A 25089-nucleotide genomic window follows, 5' to 3' on the forward strand; every position below is an offset into this window, starting at 1 on the left:
CCTCCCAAGTCCCAGATGATCGGGAGGAAATGGGGATTTTGCAGTAACCTTCCCCTGCCATGCCCACCAAGCCATGCTCACCAAGCCATGCCATGCCCACCAAGCCACACCCACATAACCGGTAGTAAAAAATGTTGAAACCCACTACTGGTCCAAAAGCTCGGAAGACAAAACCTCTGGTCCAGGTGACCGACCCAGATTGGTTCCTGCAACAATACTTACTACTGCTGGCATTTTTATTATCCCATCTGTTATTAATAAAAGAATAAAAGGAGACTTGGTGGCGCAGCAGACTAAGTGCTGTTAAGTAGCACTTAGCTGCCAGCTGCCTGCAATTACTGCGAGTTCAAATCTCACCAGGCTCAAGGTTGACTCAGCCTTCCATCCTTCCGAGGTAGGTAAAATGAGGACCTGGATTGTGGGGGCAATAAGCTGACTTTGTATAAAAAAAGAACACTGCTTGGGGGGGCCGAAAGCCCTACTAAGCAGGTATATACAAAAGTATGAAGGCTATTGCTTAACGCATTGTAAGCCGCCCTGAGTCTCCGGAGAAGGGCGGCATATAAATCGAACCAATAAATAATTGTTTGTTTTTTTTAATCTCGAGCAGGAGTGTCAAACTCGCAGCCCGCAGGCCAGATGCTTCACGTGCTGACCCACCCCTGTTTTAGTGAAGGAGAAAAAAAGCTGCAATACGTCACGTGACAACGTGATACCACGAGTTTGACACTCCTGATCTAGAGTTTGCCTTCTGTCCACAAAGTCTAAAAGAGTAGACACAGTTCTCTCCAGGGCATTTTATCCCTACAGAGAAAGAATTATTGGTTCAAAATTATGCAGTGATTTCATTAAGTGGTTATTTGAACTGGACCTTCCATCCTCTTAGGATGACACTAGGACAGTGGTGAAATTCAGCTGGCTCTATCCGGATCACGCAATCTGGTAACGCCAGCGGAGGGAGGCTCCGCCCACCCACCCGGACATCATCATGTTCCATTTTTGACCTATTGCGCATGCGCAGAAGGCTCTGCACATGTGTGGAGTAGGCACGCACGAGCGCTCACATTTGCGAACCGGTAGCAAAGGTAAGTAAATACCACCCCTGCACTAGAACCATTACTCAATGTGTTGTTCCTAAGGCATAATTTAGGCAGAGATAAAATGCTACCAGTATGACAGATCTATTACAATAGTCATCATATACATGAAAATTCTCCAAAGACTACCCCATTTTTTTAGGTCCACTTGAGTTGCATTATTTGGAGTTAAGTCAAAATAAGTTTATATGACTCCCAGATGTGCTGGAAATCACTCAGATTAACTATCAAATTTATAAATGGATGATGCTAATTTATAGCCTCAATAAATCTGTGTCATACTTTGAACTAGACTGACTCTCCAAATGTGCAAGCACGTATCAGCAGAGTACCCTGGAAGACGCTGGAATAGCTGCAAACTTTCTATGCTTAAACTCTTTTCGTTACAGATGCTGGTTGCTCAACAAGATCTAGATCAGTGGTCCCCAACCCCCGGTCCGCGGACCGGTGCCGGGCCGTGGAGTTCCTGGCACCGGGCCGCGCAGCGGCCGGGGGACAGGAACGCTGCAGCGCAAAGGCTCCTGGGCCGTGCGCAATGGGCCTGCGCAAAGGCTCCTGGGCCGTGCGCAATGGGCCTGCGCAAAGGCTCCTGGGCCGTGCGCAATGGGCCTGCGCAAAGGCTCCTGGGCCGTGCGCAATGGGCCTGCGCAAAGGCTCCTGGGCCGTGCGCAATGGGCCTGCGCAAAGGCTCCTGGGCCGTGGCCCCACCCCTGCGCGCGCTCAGCGGGCCGCGGCGATAAAAAGGTTGGGGACCACTGATCTAGATCATGAATGACTACTTTTTGTTGTTGTTGGATAGTTGTCTCAAGAAGACACGTTGTACTTCCTTGAAGATACAGGTGATTACGTGAGAATCATGATTGTTCTTTGTTACTCACAAGAGTTGGGGTAAATGTGTGTTTCTGATTATGTAAGAATAAGTCAACAAATCCAGTTTCATTTCAAATGTATATATTCTAAATGGCAGTAGATATTAACACACATCCAGCCATGGTAATGATGGGTTCCTAAACTCAGCATATGCAAAGGATGAAAAAGTTCATGAGTCATTGGTATATATATTTAAATGCAGATTTCACAAATTCCTAAACAACTAAAAGGTTGCCATATAGGAATTTTATCACTAAATTCTTTAGTGACTGTATACAAGGTAGTGTATTAGCAACTGTAATTGGCTCAACTGTACCTCTGCAGTTTGTTTGACTCATCCCAAGGTGTGGTACTGAAAAGTTTCATGTCTTTTGAATTGGAAAGAACAAACATGAATGTAGAAAAATGTAGCATAGAGATGTAAAGTTGTGTTTTTACAACATACTGATACTGTACAGAATCATGGTGTTGGAAGAAATATCCTTCTGGGTTCAGTTCCAAGTGGGGGAAAAAACACTGGATTCATGGAAGTTGCTTGGAAAGAAGTTTATTGACGAACAGGATCATATAGCTTCCTGAGTTCCTGAGCAGAAAAAGGGCAGAGATGCTGAGAATGCCTTGGTTTTATGCCCTCCGTTGGGCTTTGAATTTGAGCTTGTATTCTGATTGGTTGTCAGACTCCCATAGGGCGATGCAGGGACAACTCTGTAGGCTGTCCTGAGTCCCAAGCTTGGCTGAACCTTGGTGGGTGATGTAATCTTCCCAGGTGCCATGTGGTGAGTTCTGTTGCTAAATGGGTAGAGGGCTAATCCTACCTTTGTTGGATCTTGGGTGAGGGCATTTGCCTATGAATAGACCCAGTGGTGGGATTCAGTCAGTTCACACCACTTTCTGAGCAGTTTGGCAAATTGGTTGTTGGAACAAATCATTAGGGCAGAGAACTGGTTGTTAAATTACTTGAATCCCATCACTGAATAGACCTAGCTAGCTCTTTATCTCTTAAGTGTGGACATCTGCTGTGGGCTATTGAGGATGATGGGGGCTTTTAAGAGTGAGTCTGCTTCCTGCCTAAAAAAACATGTTTCTCCATTTCTCATCCAGGGAAATATAATATTCTGCCTTTTTAATATTTCCTAGAATATTTCATTTTCCTAGGAGAGTGGTGGGTGCCAACTTCCTACACATGGTTTAGTGAATTGATCTAATTGCCAGTCTTTTATATGATGAAATATAAACCAACCACTTTGACTGGATCTTCACACTAGTCACAACTATTTACTCACATAGCCTTGCCTTACTCTACGGCACAAACTCAGGGGAGGTTGATGGCTCTCTCCAACAGAAAGGGAAGGGACAGCAAAGGGGCAAGGCCTAGGGAAGGCAAAGAATCTGCTTGCTTGAGGCAGGGAGAAAAGCAGGCAGCAGCCAGCAGAGAAGACAAAGTGCAGCAACAGTTTGGCCTGGGGAAGGCAAAGCTGGTCAAGCCTGGAATGGTGAGAGCAAGTGACCTGCTGCATGAAGGTTTACCTAAAGAAATTGTGACCCCAGGCAAGGTATTCCACAGGGTTGATATTCCTGTTCCAAGAAAAGAAGAAACCTGCTTGCTGAGCAGGGCTCAGGTCTCTCTGGCAGCCAAGGCAGAAATGGCCATGGGGATACAAGCCCTATGGCTGAACCGAGGGGGCAGCCCTGCAACAGGGCAACTGGACCTGCTGGTTGCCCACTTGGACCGTTCCTTTCGAAAGGCTTGCTCTGTTTGGGAAGATGAAATACCACTTTCCTGGCGGTCAGAGTTGCTCCGACATTAGCCTTCTGCAGCAGCAGGCTGGCATCAAGACGGAGCTTCTGCTAGCAGGCAAGACGGCCATGAAGATGAGCACTTGGAGAGACCACTTAGAGTTGGTTTTTAAATTCAGCTTCCATAGGATTTTTTTTTTTCATTTGATTTATATGCCGCCCTTCTCTGGAGACTCAGGGCGGCTTACAATGCGTTAAGCAATAGCCTTCATACTTTTGTATTTTTATACAAAGTCAGCTTATTGCCCCCACAAACTGGGTCCTCAATTTACCTACCTTAGAAATTTTGCCTTGGATATCTTTTAAGACAAATAGCCATTTTTTCTACTCTGTTTTCTCTCTCTTTCTGGTGCATATAATAGCTACCAGTTCTTAGGGAAATTAATTAGCGAAAAGTACTTTTTCAAAGCGCTGTGGATCCCTATATCTGCCGGCCAGCTGCTTCTTCCCACTCTACTGGGACCAGTGTGAAGAAAGCACCACAGTTCCCAGAAGCCTCTCGCCGCAACCATCTCCCCCTCCCCCTCTTCTTCCTCCTCCTTTTTCCTGGGATCCGCCAAAGCTCGCGCAATCGCAAGAGAAGCCTCGTGTTGATCCCTCCAGCCTGTAGGTGGTGGTGGCGGCGGCAGAGGACAGGGCCTATAGGCTCTCACGGCTTCCTTTTCTGCGGGTGGTTTTCGGAGGAGGAGGAGGAGGAGGAAACTCCCTGGCAAGAAATAGGAAAAGAAAGCCGGCCTTTCCCTTCCTCTTGCTTGCTTAGGACCACCGAGCGGGGCGGGAGGGGGGCGCGCCGAGGGGGAAGGAAGCAAGGATCCAGGCGATTGCAGCTTCTTAGGACGCCATGTCGGACGGCGAGAAGCTCAATTTAGATTCCATCATCGGGCGCCTGCTGGAAGGTAAGCGGCTGGGGCTGGGCCGGGCTTTGTGGGGCTGAAAACGATTGGAGTGCCCCGGGGGGCAAAGAGTCCAGGGGAAGGGCGAGCGGCGGACCTTGCCTGCTTTCCCTCCCGGCTCTGGAATGTCCCACGCCGCCCCCGCACCAGCGCCTCTTCTCCAGACGGCAGGGAGGCTTCTCGACCGATGCGCAAGGGAGTTCCCAGGATTTCCAGCGGCGGGTTTACTTCCCCGATCTGGGCCGGAGGAGAAAGGAACCGGATCGAGCTGTATTGCGCGATCTTAGCGCCTCGGCATTTTCTCCCACGCGTTCAGAGGGATGAAATGGCTCAGAAGCGCGCTTTTCGTTTCCCTGCCGTGCTCGCAGATCGAGACGTCTCTTATTTTACGCGGGCCAAGCGGCATTTATAATCCCCATCGGCCTCGTTTGCCATCGGGGAACCGAGAGGTCGGTTCAGGACTAAAATCTCCTGGGTGAGCTGCCCCCCCTTCCCCCCCGCCCCGTCTGCGTCGATTTTCCCAACGCGGCTCGCTTTTTGTAGCCGCTCCAAGCGCCCCTTTTGCCAAGCCTCTTTCCTGATCGCTAAAAGGAAAGAGCCGGATGCCGGCGTCGGAAAAAGACATTCTGCAGGATGGAGGGAAAGCTTAGCGGAGGGGTCGGGGGCGGACGTGAGCCCTGCGCCTCGAGAAGGGTGTGCCGGTGGCCGAGGGATTCTGCCAGTGCCGGCTGAGTGTTCTTGCAGATACGATCCTGAATATAACAGCGATCGATCCGTATCGGTGTCCGGGGGCTCATCGTCTCCGTATGAAGGTGATGAGCCCCTGACTCAGGCGGGGAGCGGAGTTTCCTAATGGTAACGGAGGAAACGAAGAACGGGGAAACCGGATCGCCAGGCGATTCCTGCAGTTGTTTGGTTTGGCTTCTCTTGGGTGCAAATGGAAGGCGGGGTGAGGCGCAGGTGCCGGCCTACCCCTGGGGAAAGACCTTCTTGGCGCTGGGCGAGGAGTGGAGAGGCTTAGGCTTGCAGAGGCCCTGACTGAACAGGCTGTTCTGGCCTTGATAGCAGGACCAGAAGTTGAAGCTCTTTTAAGGAGGCGATCTTCAAAAGATGACCCATCCAAGCACGAAAAGGTAGTTACCCTAATTCTTGGGCTCTCCACACCCAACAAGAAAGGAGGATACATCAGGGTTGACTTAAAAAGACCCTTTGCTATTTCAAAAGTAATTACAGATCATCAGAGCCCCAACCTAAGTATTCACTTTGGTGTCTTTATTTTATATATGGTAATTCCGGAGTTATGGAGTCCGGTTTTCTGCTAACCAACTCAGTGGGAGTTGGCTTTCCCAGATTATCCAATAGTGCCCTAGTTCTGATAAGCTTGGGATTTAATCTTGCTGAATTTAACTTGTGAGGTGGGTTAAATCTGTTCCCGTTGCAGGGGTGGGTGGGTGGATGGAGTTTGAGAGAGAGAGAGATTGGCAGCAGAATAAGGCAGGATTTTAATATTAAATTTGCCCAAGCCTGTGGATTATATAGATTTAGGTTGATGCAATGTTTTGATTTTGATTTAGAGCTGTTTATTTGCAAGGCAGCAGTGCAAAGAAGAAGCCCGTGATCACAAACTCTGGCCGTGCTATAACTAGAAATTTGGAACACCACCATCACATTGTAATTACTGTGTTAAGGAGTGCTAGTTTATGCTAGATGGTAGAGGACTGCTTGTGGGACAGTGCTGTCATCCCAAAGTGTTTTTACCAGCGCTGTTAACTTGCTTCAGAGCCTCATTTAAAAAAAAACATAGTCCCAAAGCAGAATAAATGTTCTACTGAAAGCAAATAAGGCCCAGTTATGAAGCTCCTTTAAGACTTTGCTTACTGCATGGCAGTTCCCCAGTGTGTGTCTCCTGAGCCAATAATGGCTTGGTAACCTGTGAGAAGCTAAACTAATGCATGGTCCTTCAGGCACAGACTTGGCTAACGGATTCTGCCTTCCTCAGTCGCAGAAGGAAATAATGGTTTTCATGTGGGGACAAGATAGGATTTGGTTATTAAACACCAGAATTTCCTAGAAAAAAGAAGAGCAATGTGTCAGGAATATCTCTGGGAAGGTGAACCAACATGAAGATGGGCGCTCGGGAATGAGAGAGTCATCTTTTTTTGTTGTTGTTGTTCCCCCAGTGCAAGGATCACGTCCAGGCAAGAATGTTCAGCTGTCAGAAAATGAGATTCGGGGCCTATGTCTGAAATCACGAGAGATCTTCCTGAGCCAGCCCATCTTGCTGGAACTAGAAGCCCCACTCAAAATTTGTGGTAAGTGGGATGCCATTACAGTTTTTTTCCCCTTTTGCTAGAGCTCTCTCAAAAGGGTTGCCTCCGTAGGCATGGTCAGCCATAAAAGACATACTGAACAGAAGATTCTGTACTGGCACTTTCAAAATGAGTTGTAGCTTGCCTTTTTATCTGGTCAGATTGCTCCTCTATCTTTTAGACGAAGCTTTGAGCTGCATCACACCGTTATTTTAATTTTCCAAGTGTGTCTATGTAAACCAAGATACTAGAGGGCAATGCCTTGGGTTGCATTGTATTGTCTTCCCATTTAATCAATTTTTAAAGTAGGGCAAGAAATCTGGCATTAAAGACATTAAAGATGTTGTCTATAGGCACATTGATGCCTATGAATGCCAGACTGCCTGTTTCTGGGAGTCATTTCCCACCCTTGCCATTCTCACTTAGAAAGAAGACAGCATATGTATAAGAGCCTTGGTAGTACAGGGGTTTAAGGCACCCTGTTATTAAGCTGGTTATTAAGACCAGCTGCCTGCAATTACTGCAGGGTTCGAATCTCGCCAAGGCTCAAGGTTGACTCAGCCTTCCATCCTTTCTAAGGTAGGTGAAATGAGGACCCAGTTTGTGGGGGCAATAAGCTGACTTTGTATAAATATACAAAAAGATGAAGGCTATTGCTGAGCACATTGTAAGCCGCCCTGAGTCTTCGGAGAAGGGCGGCATATAAATCAAATTTAAAAAAAAAAAAATGCAATGAGTAAACATTGTTTTTTGGGTTTTTTTTTTTTGTTTTTTTGCTGTAAGCCGCCCAGAGTCCTTAAGGAGTTGGGCAGCATAGAAATGCGACTAATAAATAAATAAATAAATAAATTGTTGATCACTTCTTCATTTCTCTTTTTCTTCTACCATCTCCCAGGTGATATCCATGGGCAATACTATGACTTGCTCCGGCTTTTTGAATATGGAGGTTTCCCTCCAGAGAGCAATTACCTCTTTTTGGGTGACTATGTGGACCGGGGGAAGCAGTCGTTAGAGACAATCTGTCTGCTGTTGGCCTACAAAATTAAATACCCTGAGAACTTCTTCCTTTTGCGTGGCAATCATGAGTGTGCGAGCATCAACCGTATCTACGGCTTCTATGATGAATGTGAGTGCATCACACCAATAAGCTTACAGAGTGGGAAATGAAGCCATGTATTGGTCAAGTACATGTAGATAATGAGGGTAGCGGTTTGGGGAATGGGGTGTGGCATAATGTGTTCATGCTACATGAGTCCTCCTTTCTCCCCAACCCCAAGGAGATCCCCAAGATCCAACAAATCTTGCAAGAATGTGACTGTTCAAAACTATTCAGCTTTTTTTTCCCCCAGCTAATTTTTGCCCCTTTCCTGTTTTCTATAGGTAAACGGCGGTATAACATAAAATTATGGAAGACCTTCACCGATTGCTTCAACTGCCTACCTATTGCTGCCATCGTTGATGAGAAAATCTTCTGCTGTCATGGAGGTAGGCTATCTAGAATGTTGGGGGGTGAGGAAGCTGGTCGTACTACTGATGCCACCAATGCTGCAGGCAAGAGATTAAAGTAAATTCAGAATTTCTCCAGATGGTTTGCAATCTGTGTCAACAGGAAAAGAAGTCAAGTAATAGGCAGTGTCAATAGCACAGTGGGGAATTTGGTGTCCTTTGCATATTGCGTAGGCGTGTTTCCTTTGGGAGGTGGAACGAAGCCTGGGAAAAAGTGAAAACCATATTGGTTTCCTCTTTGATGCAGCATTAGATGAAAATTTTATACAGGCTAATTTTGATCCCGTTGGCTTAAAGGATTGAGCGTGGAAAGCCTTCTCCAATGTATTTTTTCAGTTAATACCCCTAACAGGAGTGTGTTGTAAAATAGTGATTCCCGGTACAGCCAGTTACACGTTACCTCTAGTGAGAGCCACATGTTGAAATAATCTGCTTTATAAGTGCAAATTCTGCATTCCAGGACTCTCTCCTGACCTCCAGTCTATGGAACAGATTCGGCGGATCATGAGGCCAACGGATGTGCCTGACCAGGGTCTGCTTTGTGACTTGCTCTGGTCGGATCCTGACAAGGATGTGCAGGGCTGGGGTGAAAATGACCGTGGTGTCTCCTTTACATTTGGTTCAGAAGTGGTCGCCAAATTTCTTCACAAACATGATCTTGACTTGATCTGCAGAGCGCATCAGGTACGAGCATAAAGCAAGTAGGAAAGGGTACACCTGGCTGGAGGGGGAGGAAGGTGTCTTCGTGAACTGGGAAGTTGCGTAGTTTTAAAGAGAGAAGATAGAAGTGGTGGGAAACATAGCTGCAAAAGCTGACCATGAAATAAGGAAGGGTTGAAGCATATTGTTGGCAAGGGGACATTAAACTGGGTTGAGCACGTGCGTATATTTGATTGATGGATTCTCCCACCCTGTTTAGGTGGTAGAAGATGGATATGAATTTTTTGCCAAACGGCAGCTGGTGACACTCTTTTCTGCTCCAAACTACTGTGGCGAGTTTGACAATGCAGGGGCAATGATGAGCGTTGATGAGACCCTCATGTGCTCCTTCCAGGTAAGGACTTTTGAAGATGCTACTTTTACACCTGTTATCTTTTTACACACATGGCAAGCAATAAAAGGGTGTGCTATTTTTATGAAAAAAGGATTCTGGAATACAATGTTTAACCATCAGTTGTATTTTAAAGGGATTTTTGTATCCATTTAAATTTAAATTCCTACTACTGTAGCAAGTTTGTGTCTCTGTTTTGTAGACTGGGATACTTGGGAAACCAACTTTCCTAGTTGCAATAATTTTGTATTTATGTTATGTCCTCTGTCAATTTTCTGGCTTTATGTTCCAAATTAGTTTTTACTTCGTTTTTATCTCACCTGCAGTGCCTTATCAGTGTGGCCACTGCATGGATGGAAATTTAAAAGCTACAGAAATAAGAGTGATTGTGGGGTGGGCTTTTTTTTTTTTTTTTTTTGAACAGGCCAAAGGCAAAGTCAGGTGGTGGTTTTAGAATTGTAGCAAAAATACTTTGTCAGGTTGAATATGCATGTGCGCACATATTATTAATGATCTTAAATGATAGAGAAAAGACTCAGAACTTCTTCGCCAAAAGCAATTCCCACATTTAAAAGGAATTGGGATATTATTCCTTTTTTTTTTTTTTGCATTTATTTTGGTCCTCTTTTTTATATGGTACATGAAGCAGATTATATGTCTTATGAGTATACAGATTTAGTCCCAAAGTTTTCAAAAATGAGGAAAATAATTGAATGTGATGGGATTTTGGGATACTATCCATTTATATAATTTCAGAAACAGAATGTACAGGCCCAACGGGACTTTGTAGCTTAAAGGCCACGAAGAGAGAGAAAAAAGTAGGGTGAGAAGGAACTTGAAGTGCAATTCCATGTCCTTAAGCTTGTTTTATTCTAAGACACTAAATTAAGAGAACTTTATGGCTGTTTTATTTTTGCCAGTTATTCATCGTAAGAATTTTAATATTAAAATTTCGGGAGGTTTGGTGCTTAGTTTTTTCACCCTGAAACATTTGCAATGATTAGATTGAAGTCAGTAGGAATTTTTCCACCAGGGATCAAGGACAGAAAAAAAAGTTGTTAATTTCCACACACCCCCCAACCTCTTATCTTAACCTTATTCTTCCTTTCTGCAGATCTTGAAACCAGCAGACAAGAACAAGGGCAAATATGGTCAATTCAGTGGCTTGAATCCTGGTGGACGCCCAGTTACTCCACCACGCAACTCAGCCAAAGCCAAGAAGTAATGTGTCCTGCCTGCCCTCCCTAAGGGGCCTGGGCTGTCTTGCATAGCGGTTACACTGTACAGCGGCTACTTACCTAGGATGCTAGGATCCAGCCATTTTTTTTAAAGAAAAAATGAATGAGATTGAATACCAAAAAAAAAAAAAGATCTCATTCTCTAGGAAGGGAATGTCATTATTTTTGGGGGTATTTTTGATTGACTTTTTTGCCAACTGTGTCCTGATGTGTGTACCCCATTCCCCTCTGGGGGTACCACATCTCTTTTTGAATAAACATGTAATATTCTTAATGTAGTTGCTTCTCTTTATAGTTTTGGGAAAATAAAATGAAATGGGCTGGGAGAAAAAATGCTTCCTTGTTTTCAGACAAAATACGCCCCCCAACCCTCCTTTCTCCTTTAAAGCTGGGAAAACACTTGTGAGTTTCAGGGGGATAGTGCTTGCCCTGTACAATTAGGTGCATCTTCTGAATAGGCTGATTTGGGAAAATGTACAGACAACTGAACAAGTTGTACCAAGTGAAGTCAGAATCTGGCTGTAGCAGCAGCTCTGGTCTTGGACCTCGATCACTTATGGGAGAAGTAAAACAAAAACAACAGGCTTCCTCTTAGAAGGGCAGGGAATCCAATCAAATTCAAGTTATCTAACATTTGATTTGCTGAGGCCTCCTCTGGGGAAGTATCTGATAAAACTCTGGACTGTATTCCCTGTTATGGCCTCCCTTGAGGCAATCCTTTGATTGGAACTATTGCTTCAATCTTTTCACTCCCTAAAAGAAAACCCTAGAGGGGTTGGTGTTTTTTTTTTTGTTTTTTTTTTTTGCAATACACCTGCCCCTTAGAAGCACTGTAAAAGATCTTTAATTAAGAGCAGTTTTAGCTTTTAACTTCAAAGCTGGATGGAAGACCTAGAGAAAGCAGCAAGAAGTAACAAGGGAACAGGCCCAGTCTGTTGCCACCTTCCATATTTACTGAATAATGGCAGCTTTAGAAGCCGCCTAGTTTTTTTTTCCCTCTTCCTTATTTCCACTCTCAGATACTTTCCAACTAACCAGAGCTTTGGCAGTAAAACTTGTTAATTACAGGGAATAAGAGGAAAGCTGGCTCCAAACAGTGGAAGGCTCTAAAAGGATACTTACAAAGTTGGTGTATATTACAGCAGCAATATGCCTTGGCATCATCAAAACACAGAGAAGTATATATATATATATATATTTAATAAAACGAATGTATTAGAGCTTTACATTAGTTGCAAACCCGAAGCAAGAAACGTCTCCTATATTTCTGCTTTTCAAAAAAACAAAACAAAACAGTGAGATGATGGTTCTGTTATAATTCTACACTGGAAATACTAGTTCCATGACACTGTTCATTTAATTAAAAAATGCCAATGAAGAGCTGTCTCTGGTCAGAAAGTATTTTGCTGGGGCAGGTTAGATTAGAATCCTAACCCGACAAAGATTCCTTGGGATTCAGAGTTGTGTTGCACGCACAACAATCCAGATGAGCTCACGAATCTCCCTCACTGTCCTCTGCTAGTACGTCCTGGCTGGAAAAAGAACGGGTTCTCACCTGGGAGTCACTTAAAACTGATCCAAAGAATAAGGAACGAAACTGCAAAAGAAAATAACAGTTGGGGAGAAAGAAAGCTGAAAAGATGCAAGCGTTCTTGAAAGTTTCCGCATCACAAATTGATTTAACGGGAACAAATTTAAAAAGCACACAAAAACAATCTTCTTGATAAATGTAGAAGAAAAGATGTAGATGATATTCAGAATAAAGTTGACCATACCTAGAGGTTGACTGTTTGCCTCCTTTCCCTGTTCCTCCCAACTGCTCCAAAGCTGCTCCCAAATGTACTTTTCACCACACCTCTACCACTTTCAAGTGACTTTTAAAAAAAGCAACCTGATTTTGCAATAGAATGATTTAACAAAGCCTGGCTGCTGCCATTAAAAGTCAGTAAATAATGGCTCAGCTCCAACTGAAGTTAGTCATAAACCTAGGACAAACTGCAAAGAATGGATATGATTATAAGTATTTACCGTATTTTTCGGAGTATAAGACGCACCTTTTTTCCCCAAAAAGGGTGTGAAAATCTGGGTGCGTCTTATACTCCAAATGTAGCCCTATCCACTTCTCAAATAGAGGTTTCAGAGCTGAAAAAAACATCAGAAATGAAGAAAAGAAGCCCCCAAACAGCTTCAGATGCTTTTTTTCTGAAGCTGTTTCGGAGGCTTTCAGAGGCAGGAAAAAAAGTTTTTTCTGAAACAGAGTTTCAGAAGTTTCAGAGGCAGAAAAAAAAAAGCTAGGCACAGAGCTCACAACCAAGGAACCTGTTGCTAAAGTTCACCTCTGGGGACATCTGATTGGGGGTATTCCGGGAGGCCGATCGACCTGCCAATCAGCTTTTTTCTAATTTTCCTTCCCAAAAACTAAGATGCGTCTTATACTCCAAAAAATACGGTAAGTTGGTACACAGACCACACTAAAGTACAGTCAACTCTCCCACATATTATTGAATGACTCAATAGTTGTTCCATGCATACATAAACAGTCCTAGACCATGTTTTACAAACCGCAATGGCTGGATGTAGAGAATATATAAGTGCCACGGAGTTATGGTAGACAGTGCCTGAGGTACAGGTGCCCATGTGATCACAAATGCAGAAGTCATAGGCACTTTGTCCCAGTTGATTGTAATTGTTATTGAAAGCAATAGAATAGCAGGATCTCCTTATCACACCGGGTCAAAGTGCATAATGTTTCTGAATTCACATGGGACTGATCTTTTCCCCAAGAAATTATCCTTTGAAATCTCCGCCCCACCTACTTCAGTGGCAGCACCCAGATACTGCCCCAATATGACTTTTAGAAGCCTCTCCTCTGCTTCTGAACTAAGTGATATGTCACACACTACAGTAGCCAGCCGTACACACCCAAGGGGCAGTGTGGGTAGATGCCAATAAGTACTGCAATGGTCACACCTTCCTATACTGAAGAGCATCTACTGTATGCTCCTGCTTCTCCCATCCTTTAATGTGGATGGTCAGGAGATTCTCCAGGCCAATGTCTGACACCCTCCACTGTGTTTTCATGCCCTGAGCAGTAACATGCTTGCTCCACCTACCTTCTTTTGTGGTGGTGTGCCAAGGACGGTATCCTCATTTTCACTCTCTGATTCCCTGGTTTCAGAGCTGGGATGTCTTGTGGTGAAAGCAGAGCTGGGAGATGGTTCCGTTTCATCGCATGTGGTTTCCATGGCTATCATGTAGGTATCAATGTCATCATTGGTAAAGTCACTGGCTGGGGCAACCGGCTTGTGAGTGCTGGAAGAGGCAAATGGGGACAGGCTTGTTAGCTACGGAGCCCTAGTTGCCTTTCTTAGAGACGATGTCCCGTCAATCCTAGGGAAAGCCTTCCTTGGAGACACCTGGTTAAGTTCTTATCCCATCAATTAAGTCCTCATCCCAAACAGCATGGGCATCAACACAGCCGGATGAATAGCAGGAAATAATTAATTTAAAGCTGAAATATTAAACAGTTCCCAAAGTAACTAAACAGCCATGGATATCCTTTAAGATGGTTCATCAAGAGTGGTGAATGACAAACGCATCAACTGAAAGGGCAACAAAACTGCCCATTTCAAAGTGACACCACCTTCTTGTATGCCAGGGAGAGATGGGGGTAGGTCCTGTTAAATGCTTTGTTCTTTTCCAGCAACTTGTTTTATCTCTGTGCCAAGGAGGTTTAGTGCAAGAGGTAGAATGTTTCTTACTTGGCTGGCAGATGGCTTTCTGATTCGGAAAGCGTGGCCAGGACCAGTTGTAGTTCCAGCACAGGATCCTCCACAGTAAAGATAGCTGGCCTGTGAAGATAAATATGGGAAGGGTGGCCATACATATTTCAACTGGATGGGAATCAAAGAAAAAGCAACGAGAATGGAATCATGTCCAAGCTGACCAAGCCAAGGTATTGATGTGAAGCAGAACAGAAAATACGTTCACTTTTTTAAAAGACTGCTGTTGTGACTCCGGCCACGGAGGCTGATTTATCTTCGCATGCTGATTCGGAGGATGATATGGAGGAAGCTGGCACGAGCTATGTGCCAGAGGGGCCGTCTTCACTGGTGAGTCAGCAAGAACTGACAGTTGCTGACGTGCCTCTGGACCCCAGCCAAATTGAGGAGGAAACAGAGGCCGGTAACGAGGAGAGGGAGTCCCTATTGGATGCAAGAGAGAGACGTAGGAGACGTCATAGAGAACAGCTATTGCCATGTCCCAAGAGGTGTGATCAGGAGACATAGGGCCACACCCTACAAAGTATAAAAGGGGCGTGGCTGGGCCGGAAAGGCGTGGTGAATAATTTGTTGGCATTTTGGATGCAGTGGAGTTTAGAACTGCTAGTCTTGAGTTTTGAAAAGGAGTCTGCATTCCTGCATTAGCCTGCTGGCCGTCTGCCAAGGCCTCTGGAACATTGCCCGGTAATTACTGAACTGATATACTTTTGAAAGAGAACTGTTTATTTAAAGGGCCAGTTTCAATCTCTCTAGCCTGCATTTGTTACTGCTGGGCTATTTGAGCTACTGCAAGGCCACTCGTGGGAGGGGACAGAACAACTGCCTTTTTTAAAGAGTGTAAGCAGGATGCTTACATCAGACTAGGGTCTCTGAGAAGCCTCTCTGGAAACACTCAAAGCAATACTGTGAAACAATACTGATACTCTTCAGCAAGTGTTACCCAATACTGTACTTTAAAATGGCCTGGTGCCACTGCAGGAGACTTTATTTGATCGTTGAAGCCCTCCTACCTGCCAGGTATGTCAAAGTGGATATCGAGGGAAAGATTTGAGGACTCAGCAAAACTCAAGAAACCCTAAAGATGGGGAAGAAGGAGGAGAGAAAGGCGGTGAAACAGATTGGGAAGCACAAACTCAACCCCATCCCAAAGAAGGCAGGAAAGCTGGATGCAGGCTCACCCGGAATTCCTTAAGGCAGAAAGTGACTTGTATTTCTTGCTTGATGTGGAAGGTCTGGAACTCATCCTCACTCAGGCACATTTCCGTCACCATCATCCGACTTGGCTCTGTCACACAGATATGGATCAGAAAACATCTCTTCATATAACCACTTCTCTCCATTCCATACAACTTTCCATGAGGGAGCACATAAGAGACAGTTGCGGGCTGCTGAAGGGAGTCAGGGATTTACAGCCACACTGCTAAGGTACCCTCAGGCTGGAACTTGCTAGCCACAGCATAGTTTGTTAAGGGAGTCTAAGTAAGAAAGCCTTGTCTTTTCAGGTTTGGGGAACGAATTGGAAGCAAGGCTTGGTGGGCAGCTCACCTGTCTCTTCTTCTAGGTAACTACGGAGAGTCACCTTCCCATTAGGGCTGGCCCCCAAAGTCACTTCAGCCAGGTTAAGTGGGAAATGAACCACAGCATCTGCTAATAGCCTGAATTGGATGGAGAGAGGCAGGAAAGAGGCTGAGTAGAAGAGGGAAAACTTCATAGTTGAACATCCGCAATTCCCTTCTGTGCTTAGTCCTTATTGTCTTAGTAATATAATTGGGACAACAGCATTGGCTTGCAGAAAGAGTTTCCTCTCACTGTTTGTACATATTCTTATATGTAATATCTCAATTTGGGGGAGGGAAAAGGAATGTCTAGTCAGAATTGCCTTATTGGTGAGAGGAGCAGCATATACATTTAATAAATCAAAATAAATAATTCCCAAAACATCCTCTCCTCTATTTCAACATAATAGTAAATTATGCCATGCTGACACATTGCCTGCTGTATTGATAAGTGGGCCTCTGGATGGTGGAATTCACTGTGCAAATGATGCATACAGCACATGAATGTCCAAGATTGTCAGATGAATCTATGAGCCATAATAGCCTCCCATCCCCCTGCACTAAAACATCTCTCAGTCACATCATGATCGCACCTGGGAGAAGCACGCAGCAAATGGGCATATTGCGTTTTGTCAAAAACAGCCTGTAACAATTCACATTCCTGGAATGACAAATCGTGAGTCTTGACAACCCCTGCAATGAATATACAGGGGGGAGGGGGAGAGAGAGAGAGAGAAAACACAAATTTATTACACTTAAGACATCCTTTCAGCACTGATTTGTTGAAATGCCATAGTTCACTAGATCCCATATAAGATGAAACCAAACAAACCCCATTACTTGAAACTAATCTGATTGTCAGGGAAAATGGCCTAAGGCATATCTTTCACAGGGTCCTGAGTCTAATGCTGCTGGGAGATGTGATAAATCTAAAGGGAAAAAAGCATTTATCCCTTTCAAGGACAAAAGAAAAAAAGCTGACATTGATGTGGGGGTGGGGGGGAGTAAAAGCTTTTGATGAAATATGTGCTTATTAAAAAGTGAAACACTTTTCCATGCATTCATTGAAGATAGCACTGTTAAGACAGTTCATGCTTCTTCCAGGTTAAATTCAATTCACAAGCCAGTCATTCCCCGTTTTTATGCAGATCACAAAAGTTAAAATCTCCTTTGATCTGAGCTCAATTTACTATAGTGAGTTCATAGACATGACCGCACAGGTTTCTTAGCATTAGTAGAGAAGTTAGTTTACTACTGACATCTGCATTTTTTTCCCAATGTCTCCCATCTAGCTTATAGCCCAGACATACTGTGATAATTTCCCATCCATGATGAGCTGAGCTTAACTTCCAGGCTCAGATTGTTATAGCCTCACACACACACATACACACTACTAAGAAAGCTCATTAGTAGTCCTTAATTAGTAAACGAAGGTTTGTACGGACTTTGTGTGTGCTGCGTTCTTTAGGGTCCGTAGCTGGGGCAGAACAGTTGCTAAGTGAAACACTTAAGTGAGTTTTGCCCCATTTTACTGCCTTTTTGCCATAGTTGTTAAGTGAAACACTGCAGTTGTTACCGGTACTAACACAGTTGTAAAGAGAACCTGGCTTCCCCATTGACTTGCTTGTCAGAAAATCACAAAAGGGGATGACGTGAGCCCAAGATACTGCAACTGTCATAAATATGAGTCAGTTGCCAAGCATCTGAATTTTGATCATGTGACCATGGGGATGTTGCAACGGTCCTAAGTATGAAAAACGATCGTAAGTCATTTTTTTCAGTGCCGTTGTAACTTTGAATGGTCATTAAACGAACCATTATAAGTTGAGGACTACCTGTATTGATTTTTAATAGATTCTTTACTCTTGCCTGGCCTGTATTTTTTCCCCAAATTCATTTGAATGACTCTTGGATCTTGCTCTCCCATTTAGCTATGAATAAGCTGCAGGATTCCTAAACCACAGGTGATCATTCCTCCATTCAAATGAGCCCCTTTCTACTGTCTGAAGTTGAGCCCTTTCATGTTCAAGGAGGCCTCTTTTCCAGTGCTCACCATATTTGCAATGCAGTTGAACGCGGAACCGGTTTGTCTTGGGAGTCAGTGACATGAGACATTTCTCCACTGTCTTCTCCAGAGCAGGGATTGAGCGGAATACAGCTAGGAAAGACTGCAAGGCACAATGGTGGGAGATTGTTCTTAAAACAAAAGAAAGCCACTAAGCGGGTCGCATTCTGCATAACGCTTGAGTGTCAAATTAGGATGGGGGAAAATTCAAGTTCAAACCTCAAGATAGCTTTTAAATTCAGTGGGCCGCTCACAGGCCAGGTTGACTTCATGAGGTCAGTTACAGACCAAACGGTTGGATCTGCATATGTCACTGACTTGAAAGGGATGCAGAGACTGCAAAAACCCGGAGGGGGAATATTTACTTGAGTTTTGAGGAAAGTTTGTACACTCCCTGCAATGTCCAAGAGCATCTCACCTTCATGAGCACTTTGCATCGGAAAGCACTGACATCTGGGTCTGATCCAGGTTCCCCAGCCTGGTAGTGCTGGAAGAAGAGTGGGGTGAAGAGGAAGCAGGCATAGGCAGAGCGAGATGTGTTTATTGCACGCAAAGACAACTGGAAAGATAAAACAGGAAACAACAGTAGGACAGGAAATAGCTCCCCATCTCTCCAGCCTTTAGCTTTCTCTCAGTTTCCAACACCTACCATGTTTCCCCGAAAATAAGATCCTGTCTTATATTTTTTTGAACCCCAAAATAAGCGCTTGGCCTTATTTTCGGGGAGGTCTTATTATTTTGGAGCACGTGGAGCAAGACGGGGCTCCTCTTGCCATCTTACCTGATTTCCAGCTCTGTCTCCCTAACCCTAACCAGACTGGTTGCGCATGCGTTTAAATATTTTCGGGGGAGGGCTTATTTTTGGGGAAACACGGTAGCAGCTATGGGAGGGACGCTTGGTCAGATGAGCTCCAGCATTCTATTCTCCCACTCAGTGTCTATGGGTCTCCCACACGCAGACCGTGGAGCAGTGTTTCTCAACCTTGGCATCTCTTAAGATGTGTGGATTTCAGCTTCCACAATCTCCCAGCCAGCATGCTTACAGGAACCGGCAACTTTACACCAGTATTCCCTAGCGACTATTACTGGAGACATTCTGATTCTCTTTTTCTTCTCCAGATATTCAGTGGATCTTTTGAGGTGAACTCTGACCAGAATTATACACAGTGTGACTGCTGCCACTCAAAAGAATTGAATAAAAGCATTCCAAAATTATTTTACATTACTTTATTCACATTCCCAATAGTAAAACTTGCCTTTCACTGCAGTGCAGCATACTGAAGTTGCTATTGTTTTCCCAGTTATTTATACCACCCATTTCCTGGTCAGTTACTACATGTCTTGTAAGGATTTAACTTAACTTGTCCAAACATGAAACAAACTCGAATAGTCAGACAGCTCTTGGTACAAATCAAAATTGCTGACAAATGAACTACACAGATGCACCAATTTAGACTACCATATATTGTAGCCCTGCTTTGATCAGGACGGTGCTTACCAGGACTTTATTTTTATGCAAACAAAATTATTTCCTGGCTACCTAAGAGATATGTCTCTAATGAACAGTTTTGATTTGTATTGCAATAAATACATTGCATGGCTCTAACATAGGGTTTTCCATTATATCTTGTTCTATCTTTTAAAATACATTGCAAGTTTTTATATATTTTTGCATCAGAGTGGCAAATGAATTAACACCTAAAACCCAAGTTTTCCCATAACATTTTATATTTAACTTTTTTTTAAAAAAGTGCATTATTTTTTCTGTGGAATGTACAATCATGTGAAAAAGAAAGCACTTTCTCTTTCACATATCTGTAGCTTTCCATTTATATAATATTCATTTAAAAGTTCTCCAAGCAAATATCTCCCAGATCCCCACTTACCCCTTCTTCTAGTGGCTCAATGTAGATTTCATCTCCAATTCGGGAGAGAGCATGTACTGCTTTCCCCAGGGCTGCACAAGGGACAGAAGAACACAAAGACCTGGATAAAGTGAAGACTCATACAGTGTGAAATGCTATTTCCTACTCTAGCTAGGAATCTGTGCAGGGGGAAATTACCCATCACAACTCCCTCCTGCTACTAATTAATTATTGGGATTTATATGAAGGCTGGGTTTACTTCTTTATTTTATGGTTCTCTGTGAGGAAGAAGGAAGGGTGCATGTAATATCAACAGTGGAAAAGGCTAAAGCCAAAAACGATCATCCTTTCTCTCTTTAATCCTGCATTTGTTCTTAATCTCTCTATCCTGCAAAGATTGTTATTTTACTGATGAAAAAGCTCCTTTAGAAGTGTCTCCTCTCTATACCAATACTCCTGTTTTTGGAAGGACCAGATCAGAAATTAATATCCTTACACAAAATTTTAAGGGACTCACAAAATTGGACTCAAAGTGGCAGCTGACATTTTGTGTCCCAATTGTCTGCTTATGTGAACCAGGAGGCCCTTGAGATAAGTCACGTGCACACTATTGTTATCTTGTGTGTGGACCACTGCAATCTACATCAGGTTAACTTTGACAGCTATTCAGAAGTTGCAGCAAAATGTGGCACTATAGTTGTATGTATCTCATCAGACTCATGTAACACTTTTGATCTATGAACTACGTTACCAGGAGACCTCTGGTTGCAATCCAAAATGCTGATTATCTATTAATACTTTATTAGTTATCCAAAGAACCGTCTGTCCTCTGTTGTTTCTGCCCAGCCCAGATGATCATGCTCCTTGTCCCATCCATTAAGCAGTGTTATCTGATAGGCCCTTGAAACCATACTTTTTATTTTTTTGTCATAGCACTTCACCTTTGGAACACTAACCTACTTGAGATATGCATGGTGCCTACTCTCGTCATGTTCAAATGAGCTCTGGAAATCTATTTTCCTCCCTAAGTCTTGGGTTAGAGTAGGTGAGGAGTCTTACATTTTTAATGATTGCTTTTCTTATGATATTTGGGTGGGTGGGTGGGGCTTGGTTTGTTTTAATGGCACTTTATTATCATTTGTACCATATGTTGCCCAGAGCTGTTGTAGAGTTAAGTAGCCTTAATTTTTTTTTTAAATAAATAAATAAAATTGTTGTACATAGCTCACCTTTCACATTGCCCCCTGTAACTATGCACTTCATGCCAAAGGAGAGATGTCACAGAGAACTCTAGGAGAACTGGGAAGAAACAAAATATCTGCATGATTACTCTTCATCTAATACCCAATAGGAACTCTATTTCACAAGGAAGATACTAGAAAATAAGAGAAAATTGTGCACGTGCACACACACACATACAGAAACATAAATCATCACAAATTCAAATCCACATACTGTCTATTTAAATTAATAAGCTTTATTCATACTTTTTAGGCAATTGAAGGGCATGAGGTTTCTACTTTGCATGTTTCGTTCCCAAAGCCAGCTGTTAACTTAACATATAAATTTAAAAAATAATACATTTATATAATACAAAATAATTACAGAACCACTAAGAGGATAATAATAATAATAATAATAATAATAATAATAATAATAATAATAATAATAATAATAATAATAATAATAATAATTTTATTTCTATACCGCCCTTCTCCCGAAGGACTCAGGGCGGTGTACAGCCAATTTAAAAACACAGGACACAACAATAATTAAAAATTAAAATAATTAAAAAATTTAAAATTTTTTAATTTTTTAAAATTTAAAATTTAAAATACCCCAATTTAAAATTATTATGTTGATAGCCCTGCCTGGCGGAACAACAGGGTCTTCAGTGCGCAGCGAAACACCCGGATGGAAAAGATTCTCAGCCCAATTCATAGAACAGAGTTTGCATGTGAATTGGATACAGCAATGCTATTCTAGTGGAAGAGTACAAGAGATGTGACAAAGTGCCAAGCCTTTGATGGAAATTATAGAAATGTATAGAAGTATAGTCCCATGGAACTATCACACAGAACTAGTTTCCTATGAGGACCTGCCTCTCACCTCCAAAATTGTCCTGGAGATCAATCCTAGCCTGCCTAGGAGCTGGTGTCTAGAATTGGATTTTGAACAGTTACATGAAATGTATGGAAGTGGAGCATTTAGCTTTTATTGCTCAGAAAGTGAACAATAAAAGTTGCAATACTGCATTTTTTCACAATCCAAAGGAATCGTAAGATCCTCTTTACACCAGACAATGTAACATATATATGGCAATAGTTCAGAGTATTTGGATGCCAAACAAATTATGATTTCAGGAAAGGCTGTGTGGTGGTTTTACTTTTGGAAGAAACTATTCAGCATCACTGACATACACACAAAAAAACTATTTTACATCTTATCATGCGTTCAGCAAAATAGATGGAAAATTGTCCGATGTGCTTTTTAGAAGAATATGGATTTAATTTCTAATTCCATTTTGTGCTTATTGCTATATATATAGTCCTCGACCTATGACTACAATTGAGCCCAAAATTTATGTTGCTAAGTGAGAAATTTGTTAAGCGAATTTTACCCCATTTTATGACTTTTCTTGCCACATTTGTTAAGTGAATCATTGCAGTTGTTAAATTAGTAATACGGTTGTTAAATGAATCTGCTTCCCCATTGACTCTGCTTGTCAGAAGGTCGCAAAAGGGGATCATATGACTCCAGGACACTGCAACCATCATAAATATGAGTCAGGTTCCAAGCATCTGAATTTTGATCGCATGGGGATGCTGCAACGGTCGTAAATGTGAAAAATGGTCATAGGTTCTTTTTTTCAGTGCCATTGTAACTTTGAACGGTCACTAAATGAAGTGAAGTAAATTGAGGACTACCTGTAATCTCCAGAAGTCGCCTGTCTGAATAGCTGAAAAGCACCAGCTTTGCTTCTTCGGCGTCTTTTTTTAAATAGCCATTTCATGAGACCCTATGCCTTAACAAGGTATAGAAAAATTGGTTTAGCATTCCAGATACATAGATAGATGGATGTAGATGGTTTGACATTTCATGTATAGGCAATTGCTAGGAGAATAATAGGATTTGTTTTAGTAGAGTGATTTGGTTGTGATGCTGACCCTGTCCTAACTAGAAAAGGACAGCTGTTCCTTTAGGAGAAAGGGGGTCTTGGGGACAAATTCAACGAATATTCTAAGCAATCTGGCCAATGCAATTCTGTTTATTTGTGCAAAAAGTAAAAACGTCTACATATTACTTTAAACAAGCAAAGCACTTCAGTTCCAACAGAAGTGGAGAAGTTGAAGTTGTCACCCAGCCTACTTAAAAGAGGCAGTACAAGGCCAGGCTACTCTATCAATCAATCAGTCAGTCAGTCTGTCTGTCTGTCTGTCTATCTATCATGTCTGTCTGTCTGTCTGTCTGTCTATCTATCATGTCTGTCTGTCTGTCTGTCTATCTATCTATCTATCATCTATCTTATCTATCTATCTATCTATCTATCTATCTATCTATCTATCTATCTATCTATCTATCTATCTATCTATCATCACCATCTGTCTGTCTAATCTATCATCTAAGAAAAGATACCTTGGTATGAAAGGCATCAGTCCACCGTCGTCTGAATGCTAAATTTCCCACCTGGACACGTGTTTCGCTCTGCTCTTTGCACACAAGGCTTCACCACCTCATCCCAAAGCTAAAGCCTGCTGAATGGCCACCCCTGGCATGAGAAAGAAGCTGCCGCCCCGCAATCCTGTAAGAAAAAAAAAAAGAAGGACTCCACAAAAAAAATCAACACCCCACTGTCCCAAACCTCTTGCTATTAGAACAAACTAATTCCTCCTTTTGCCGCCTCCCTCCAACAGCAACGCGGGGGGAAAAAAACAACCTCCGCTCCACCCACCCTGCATTCTCATTGGACAATACGACTGCCAGGTCCCACCGGCCAAGCACATGGGAAATGAGTTAAATCTCATTTGTGGATTTTTGTCCACGTGATCAACGCGGAGCTTGGACCGGAGTGTAGACTGCAGCTCTTGTGATTCTCGTTAATCCTTTAATTATGGCTACGGTCCGAGGAAAGGGGTGGGTTTACGCCTGCGCTGAATGAACCGAAGGAGGAAATTACTTTGCAACGGGCGATCTCGCCTTGCTTTTAGCTAACGAAAAGGAAAGGGTGGTTTATTGTCCCTTAACTCGCTTTCTTGGAGTAAACCTTATTGAAATCAGTGAGACAGACAGATAATGCTTTTTAAATATGTATATATGTGTGCGTGTACATATACATATATACACATACACATATGTATAGATATAGACACACACTGAAATATATATTATTTCACGGTTTTCCTGATAGGACATTATTTGGGGAAATGGTATTTTACTTTCCTGAACTTTTTACAATTGGATACGTGTCTGGTACTAGATATCTACGCTAAAGATATTAGTTTTATTTTAAAGAATGTTTTTCATTAGTGTAATTTAAAGAGAGCTGTGAAACATGAGGGGAAAAATCAACGTTACATTTACTTTACATCTAAGCCATCTCAAGTGCAAGCCATTGGGTTTTATTGCAAATGATCTCCTTACCTCCCACCACCCCACTTAACTTAAACATAAATAGGACCCCCAAACTGCACTACAACATCCATTAAAAACGCATGGATTTCCTTTTGACATTAAATTATCTTGCTAATTCAAATAAGACGTGTTAAAAAAAACCTAGAACATTATATTTGCAGCAGGCTGTAAGCAAACACCTGGGGTTAAACCTAGCTCCTAAATTGCAAAATATAATTGAAAGGTAATAATGACTTCATTGCATCGTGCATGGTTTAATCAAGTACAGTATGCACATCAGAAAAAAGTACTGTAGCCTTTAATAATATCCTTAGAGATTTACTGTATGGTCTCCAAAATCAGGAATAGATTTGAGACTAGTTCATTAAATAGAAGCATTCAAGTAACAATAATCAGTCCTTTCCAAAATCCAGGCAAGTCAAATTTCT

General features: G+C 42.8%; 2 protein-coding genes across 3 annotated transcripts; one reads left to right on the forward strand and one right to left on the reverse strand.

Annotated features, from left to right (window-relative positions):
• Positions 1-4424: 4424 nt before the first annotated feature.
• Positions 4425-11039, forward strand: PPP1CA (protein phosphatase 1 catalytic subunit alpha). The gene is made up of 7 exons (XM_070957118.1): positions 4425-4660; positions 6838-6969; positions 7862-8092; positions 8347-8451; positions 8933-9156; positions 9392-9526; positions 10638-11039. The coding sequence occupies exons 1-7, from the start codon at positions 4606-4608 to the stop codon at positions 10746-10748; spliced, it is 993 nt and encodes a 330-aa protein (XP_070813219.1). The 5' UTR covers positions 4425-4605; the 3' UTR covers positions 10749-11039.
• Positions 11040-11946: 907 nt separating this feature from the next.
• On the reverse strand, positions 11947-23920 carry RAD9A (RAD9 checkpoint clamp component A). 2 transcript variants are annotated; one of them, XM_070957187.1, is made up of 13 exons: positions 23666-23920; positions 22957-23054; positions 21259-21328; positions 20051-20121; positions 18583-18723; positions 18153-18267; positions 16693-16792; positions 16089-16198; positions 15722-15828; positions 15554-15618; positions 14523-14612; positions 13875-14073; positions 11947-12358 (listed from the first exon to the last, which is right to left on the reverse strand). In XM_070957187.1, the coding sequence occupies exons 3-13, from the start codon at positions 21290-21292 to the stop codon at positions 12254-12256; spliced, it is 1137 nt and encodes a 378-aa protein (XP_070813288.1). In that variant the 5' UTR covers positions 21293-21328; positions 22957-23054; positions 23666-23920; the 3' UTR covers positions 11947-12253. The 2 variants fall into 2 exon arrangements, with proteins under 2 accessions (XP_070813288.1, XP_070813289.1); XM_070957188.1 differs by lacking the exon at positions 22957-23054.
• Positions 23921-25089: the final 1169 nt, after the last annotated feature.

This window comes from Pituophis catenifer, unplaced genomic scaffold (genome assembly GCF_029215685.1).
Source record: "Pituophis catenifer annectens isolate HBS135680 unplaced genomic scaffold, rPitCat1.0.hap2 SCAF_1, whole genome shotgun sequence".
Classification (NCBI taxonomy): Eukaryota; Metazoa; Chordata; class Lepidosauria; order Squamata; family Colubridae; genus Pituophis; species Pituophis catenifer.